Source organism: Apis dorsata, unplaced genomic scaffold, assembly GCF_000469605.1.
Source record: "Apis dorsata unplaced genomic scaffold, Apis dorsata 1.3 scaffold_174, whole genome shotgun sequence".
Taxonomy (NCBI): domain Eukaryota; kingdom Metazoa; phylum Arthropoda; class Insecta; order Hymenoptera; family Apidae; genus Apis; species Apis dorsata.
The window spans coordinates 234,693-242,205 of NW_006263462.1; the positions used below are offsets into that span (position 1 = coordinate 234,693).

The 7,513-nt window shown below is 33.7% G+C and overlaps 1 protein-coding gene across 1 annotated transcript in view; it reads right to left on the reverse strand.

Moving 5' to 3' along the window:
* Positions 1 to 1,363: 1,363 nt before the first annotated feature.
* The window catches only part of LOC102677618 (neurogenic locus protein delta), a 57,265-nt gene continuing 51,115 nt past the window's right edge, over positions 1,364 to 7,513 (reverse strand). The window contains exons 8-10 of the mRNA XM_006614356.1: positions 4,843 to 4,846; positions 2,349 to 2,372; positions 1,364 to 1,497 (exon numbers count right to left, since the gene is read on the reverse strand). Of these exons, the coding sequence (XP_006614419.1) occupies positions 1,364 to 1,497; positions 2,349 to 2,372; positions 4,843 to 4,846 (162 nt within the window). The remainder of the gene's footprint in view (positions 1,498 to 2,348; positions 2,373 to 4,842; positions 4,847 to 7,513) is intronic.

The window sequence follows — 7,513 nt, forward strand, 5'->3', positions numbered from 1 at the left end:
TAGATCGTGGACGGCTCGATAGCGAAACAATAAATTCTGGCAGACATGGCGCGCGATATTCGATCAGTGTGTCGCCATCGATGTTAGTCGGCTTAGAAAAATCTATTAATAGATTTCCAGCTTTCATATCTTTTTCGGTTATCTTGAATTATTCAGGATGGTTGTATCAATCTGTTAACAAAAAGAAAAAAATTAGAAGATACGATATTCATTATTCAAAAGAAAGCTTATTAATAGGTTTCCAATAATTAAAATATTAATATTTTGAAGATATACTCACAATACAATAGAATAAAGTGTAAAATTGATTAATTGTAAAAATATAATCTAGTCACATGGATTAGAAGTTATAATTGCCAATATAAGTAACATGATCTTAATTTAAATATATTGAAACGCAAAATAATTTGTGTAAAGATGTATGGTTGTACAACATATGTATCTGTCTATTGAAAGTTGACATCAGAGACTGGTAAATGAGGGAGTTTGGAAGATAGAAAGATGCGAGATGTCAGCTGTAAAGTCCTTCTGGGAGAAAGAAATTTTACTTTTGGGAAGGGATAACCACGAGTAAAGTCATCCCGCTTGCGTCATCCACCTGCCGTACGCACCGTTCGTGTCCGGTACCGTTTTCGGTATCTGTTTCTCTTTTCTCGGGCTCATGGCACTGGAGCTGCCGTGACCATGAACTTGTCGATTCAATTTAACGCCGAATAATCGTCACAATTATCTTCTCCCTGCTTATTACTTATTCCAAAATATTTTTTGAAATTGGAGAATAATTAAGTTATATTTTATGATCTAAAAAATATAAACATAAAAATAAAAATAAATGACATTTCTTAAATGAAAAATGGAATGTGATAATTAATCTTTCATTACTTACATGCTATTTCTTTTTTTGAAATTTAGAATAATTAATCTTTTTTCAGAAGATTTGTATATTCTATAAATTGAAATGGATTAAAATGAAGAAAATGATGAAAATAGATTTAATGACAATATTTTTTTTAAATATAAAATATAAATATAAAATACTTTTATATAAAAATTTAAGTATAAATATTTTTTAATAAATGATCACTGTACGTTATATGTAATGATATGATATTATATGTGACTATATGGCAATATGATGATTAATGTTTAATGAAGAAAAATATTTTTAATGTTGATTTCATATTGATTATTTCGCATAAATAATTATAAAAATTCTTGAGTTAAGAATTGAATGCAAGACTCGTAAAATTCCAGGCATACTTTTGTTCTTGCATCATAAAGTTTTCTGCATCTCCGCGCACAATATCAACGACTGAATCACTTGGCTTCTTTACTAGTTACTTTCAAAGCTTATTGCGCGGTCTCAGTCCCATGGAAACGCGGCAGCGTCATAATTGAAGTTCATTACATCTCGTTCAAGAGTCGGCTTTTGCAACAAAGATCTCTTTAACATAACCTCTTTTTCATTCGATGTACAATCCACATCTACTATTATACCTGAATCAAATAAAAAAAATATGTTATATAACTTAAAAAAAAGAAAAAAATAAAAATTATTTTCAAAGAATAGATGATCTTCGTTAGAAATTCAGTGTTGATCACAGGAGCCCTTAATGGTAATGGTTTGACTAGTTCCGTTGAACAATTTGCAAGAAGATCAGGCAGGAGAAATTTGCAATTAAAACGGCTAAGGGATCTTCTTTCCCTCGGGGAGACACACAGGGCACAGATGCATTCCGATACGAAGAAGCCTCGTCGTCGCGTGAAAGTTGTTCTCCTCTCTTCCTTCATTAATATCGGTTTCCTTGCCAGAAGACACGAAGCCGCCGCTGGCTCCTCCAAGTCGCGATTTGCCAATAGCGAATCGATGAGCTCCGAAGTAACCTCCGGCTAACCCATGACCACGTCATCCTAACCTAGTCACGTGAGCGGTACTTTAATATATGGAGAAGATGAGACACGCGGAAATGCAAGACTTTATATCCATGAAGTACCTGTAGAAGCGTTTCTTCGATTTCCAAATAATCTTTGAGGTTAACATCGTTCGAGACGATATCGTTTCAATTACTCTCCATAACTTTAGAATTATTTCCTCTATTTCGTTTTGTTTGTTATTAATAATAACAAATTGTTCAGAAGATGTTAATTTATGGCAGTTCTTCTTCTTCTTGCAAGGAATATTTATCGTAGGTAATAACGTTTGATATATCGTATCTTGTTAAAGTGTCAAGGATTAGAAATATGTAGAGGGAGTTACTATCGTCTAGAAGAATTCATCCATAAATAGAAACTATTAAAATATTCAATTTCGCGAAACGATTGTAAAATGGCAAATCATTCGCGATTACTTGCAGATTTATTAGAATCTTGACCTACGAGAGATTCATCGAAGCCTTAGGCTCCTTTTTCGACGAACTATTTAGGTACAGCGCGTTGCTCCTGCTTCCGGCGTTTAAAGTTAGGATGGACCGAACAGTATAAAAAAATAGCCCTAGGCCGATACACGCATCGGCTATTATTATATTAGAAGCGATTATTCGTCTTTGTTCCTGATCCGACTATTCCTGTTCGTCTTTTTGCATCACGATAATCTGTTACTAGAAATTTTTAAGAATATTTTAAATAGGAACGTGTATAAGATAATTGGCTTTGAATATAAATTTCTAAAATTAAAGAAGCTTAAGAATATACTTAAGATACCAACATAAATACTGTCCATCATAGAAGATAATTACAAAATTTAGATATATGTCATTTGTTCACTTAAAATACTTTTGTTTACTGAAAATAGATAGCAGAGCATTTAGAAACAACGTGAATTTATTTCAGAGGCCAAAATGTTGGCAATTTTGCCTTAATCGTACATTCACGAGAAGATTAGATATATGTTTCAAGATCGTGAGCCCGTGGCTTGATGATTAGCCTAATGGGAAATCCGGGTCTGCTCTCTCTCTATGACTTGACTTAGGGTCACGAAGTCAGTCAGGTGAATTCTTCTGTTTCGAACAGACAACCTCCGGATTACTTTGTTCCTTGCGACTCTTCTTACCGACCTGTCACTGACCGTTTGATGTGACGTTTATGTGCCATTGTGATGGTCGGAATACATTAACCCTTTAGAATAGAGAATTCATCTTCCGTACAACAACATAGATCTTGATAGTGGATAATGGAACGATGCATAATTCGAATTATCGTGTTATAAATTGACAATATGACTATCAATTAATTGTTCAACATAATTTTCACATCAAGAATTAATACGTTCCATTTTTATAGAAAAATATAAAATAATATATAATATATAAAATATAAAATATCTGAAAAAATAAAATAAGAAAGAATAAATAAATAATTGTACAAGTAATTCATAGTCACGCAGTGTTAACATTTAATTTTCATAAATTATTCAGAAATTAGAATATAAATCTATAGATTCAAGATACGGTAATCAGTCCTCGTGAAAAACGAGGACACAGCCTGTAGATAATTTACATCCACCACTCTTTGTATCCGTGCTTCCAGCTTCCTTTTTACTCTTTGTCCGCCTGTCCTGTCGTGTTCCTGTCTTCTGCGTACACCAGCGGCATTAGATTCCTCTGTTTCTTTTTATTATTCCTTACCCTTATCTTTTTCTCCACAATACTACATCACTTCTTTTGTCGTTTGTCCGTCGTGAATCGTCTTGTTCCACTTGCTCCTTTCGTTTCCTTCATTTTCATTTTTCTTTTGTCTCTTCCCGCGGCCAGACTCGTGACGAGAAATACGAAACAATCCGCACGCTCGGGAACACACACGTCGCTTTGGAAAATACTTTTCATTATTCACACTTTGTACCTCTTTGCATGCGATGCGCTCGAAATGGGAACCTTTTCTTATTTTCGAATAACAAACTATCAAAGCGTTGACAAATATCCGTTACACGTGATTTTTTGATCTCATTTAGATGACCCTCGTTCCATTCCCATAGCATTCTTTTACGGATGCAACACCGTCGGCGGTTCATTAATTAGCGCGTTCTTTGCAGAAAAAGATCCGTAAGATCAGAATGAAAAGGATGCGTGTAAAATTGCAGAAAAACGATGCCACGCAGTTCTCTCCCGGCATTTTTGCGATTGTGATATCATTATCGTTGTTATTAACGTCGAAGGACGTGTCTTTACGCATCGGCGACCGCGCAATTGAACAAGCAGCGTAGAATAGATATTTGATGGCGGTGCAACGCGATTAAGAAAACTATCGATTGTCCCTGAATGATCGAAGGTGAGAGAAGATCAAATCTCTCGAGTAAATCCTGTAAGGCGTAATCGCTTAGTTACATATGGCGTTCATTTTTCTTTCCCTTTTTTTTCCTTTTCTTTTTTCTTTTTTCTTTTCAACTAGGTATACCGGTGATTGTAACCCGCTCGACCATCGACTGGATGCGTTCTCTTTATGGTAAGCGCGATTTGCCAACGCTGCAATTGATATTTACGAGGACACGAGTACCGTCGACCAGAAATAAAATACTATGCCTGAGAGCAATGCAAAGACAAGTTATTCGTCAATTTTTTTCTTTTCTGCTATAAAATTTTCTATAAATTAATTACCATGTAAGAAGTTATCTTTTGAATTAGAACAAAAAAAAAATACAATGTGTAAAATTATTCCAATCTTTCTTTCAACAATTCAAAAAATATCTCTTACAATATTTACTATAAATATTTACTACTTAAATCAATGTTAAATTTGTATATTCTGAATTTTATCAAAAAATGTGCACATTTCTTTTAATTATAAAAACAAAAAAAAAATGAAAATTATTTCTAATCCCTTGAATTTCGAATAAAGCGAATAAAGGACAGGAAATGAACGGTGAATTCATTGCAAAATTGTCGAACCGTTCTCCGCGAGTTTCTGGGGGATCTGATTACATAAACAAACGGAACCTCCGGTCCATTACGTAAAAGGCTCGCCTTCGCACGCGGTGTGGGATCGACGAGGGAATACGATGACGATGTCAGATGACGGCGACGCCAATGATGATGTGGCCGACGAAGGTGAGGCTTTCCGCTATAATAGGATTAATTCGTAGGAGCCGATGAATGCACGTGATGCGTCGGTGTTCTCTCTTTCTTCTCTGTTTTCAAGGTGGGCGAACGTATGCAACGCTGCATCGTAATTCCTGTTTCATCGTTGCCGATCTTCTCTGCAACTACCTCGTGTCCTCTGCAATTTCGCTCGCATAAGTTTTGGTTTATAAACGTTATGGCGGAATATTTGTTGAAAATTTCTTAAGGTAAAATCAAATAGAAATTTTACAGACTCGATTAAAGACGATTTCCTTCCTTGGAATATTTTCAATACGCGTTGAAAAATATTTGTATCCTGAAAATAGATAATTTTAAGGATAAAATATTGTCAATACTTTTTTTCACTTAAAATAATTAAAAAAAAAACGTATATATACATTCCTAAAAAAATAAAACTAAATAAAAATTGTCTACCTCCAGATGACTCATTCGAAGATGATTTAATGGATTTTCGATCGAATTTTTGGACTCCAAATTTCCACTAAAAATTAAAAAAATCGATATATTAAAAAAAAATATAATAAGAGATCTTTCGAGGCAATCTCTATCGTTAATCTCACATCTCAAAGCATCGCGTTAAACATAATAATAAATGCTTGACTCATGAAGCCGTAGAGAGAGACGAATTAACATCATCGGTTGATACGATTAATTCGGTGATTCATTGTTCCCGGTAGGAAACGAACGAATATATAAAGTAAGAATGTGTCGAATCGATGGTAAAAAATTCACTGAGGAGAAATTCGCGTTCCGAAATAATCGGGCGGGTTGCTGTTACGAAAAAATCATCGGCCCGTGTTATCGCGCCGGCTCGTCCGTTACGACGAGGCTCCTTCACGACGAATGGGAAACCTACGCGTAATTAGAAAGTACAAGGAGGCTCCGATCGCTGAGAATGCAGCGTAACGCAATGCAAGTGGAATTCCGTTTGATTTCCGCGGCTGGCTCCCCGCGAAGCCAATCAACTTGTTTGCATCCTTCCGATTATTTATCGCGTTCCTTCTTTTTTTCTTTTTATTTTTTATTTTTTTTTTTTTTTTCAGCGAGAATCTTACGCTTCCCTCTTTCACATTTCGTATCTTTAATTTTCACATTAGATTTTCTAATTTTTCGTTCCTCGATTACTATTAATGAAGAATTTTCTACTTTGTTAATTATTCTTCTTTTAAAAATATTCTAATGTATTTTTTTTTTTTTTTTTTTTTTTCATCGAGAATCTTACGCTTCCCTCTTTCACATTTCGTCTCTTTAATTTTCACATTAGATTTTCTAATTTTTCGTTCCTCGATTAATATTAATGAAGAATTTTCTACTTTGTTAATTATTCTTCTTATAATAATATTCTAATGTATTCTTTTTTTTTTTTTCTTTTTGATACCTCGGTTATTTCAAAGAGAAGAATTTAAATCTATATGTTAATTAACACTGTTAGATACCTAATTAATTAAATTAAAATTTTATATAAAAATTACATAATATTTACATAAAATTAAAAATTTATTATTTTTAAAAGATTTTTTAAAAAGTATATTTAAATTATTGTTATTCGATATATTTTGGATTTATATCGCGACAAGAATTTCATTAGGAATGGGATTATTAAAATTGAGTGACATCAGTTCGAATCATTGAAACGAGGATTAAGTTTCATCGATTGAAAATATGAAATTAAAAATACCGATGATGATTCCCGGTTTTGCTGTGAAAATCACTCACAGGTAAGAAGTCTGATATCACGCTCAAAGTAAGGACTATTAATACCGGCAAAGAGAGCCGCTGGAAATATTCAAGCCTTGCATTCGAAGGGGAATAGGTTCGCGGTGGTTCTAAGGTACACATGGTCATACTCTCTTCTACACATACGTATGTGCATATACATGTATATACCGAGCCGTACTCTTGCGGTTACAGAGTGTTTGCACGACGCGGAGATGAGAGAAGAGAGGAAAGGATGGAAGAAGATCCGTGCCACTCGGTCATTGGTGAACGTACCGTGCCGTACCGTGCCGTACCTTGCTACATCGTATCCCTTTGCATCGTTTTATCGTCCATGCTCCTAAGATATTCTTCTATTTTATTTTTATTCTATTTTTATATTCCATGAAATATTCGAATTTCGAATCGTCTCTTGTCAATCAAAAACGTTGATAAAACGTAGACTTCAATTTTGAAAACCATTTTTTGAAATTGAAAACTATTTTCCTGTAATAAATAGACATTTATTATTTTCTTTGAATAAGTGAAATTTAAAAAAGAAATATTGATTTGTAATCTGCGTGTTATTTAAGTAAAATGATCGTTGATGTAACATAACGTGAAAATACTTTACCCAATAGTAGTAGTAGTAGTAGTAAGTAATGTGTATTTAAGATAAGAGAACTCGGTGTATGATCGAGGTTCTATATATTATATATATATATATATATATATATATATATATA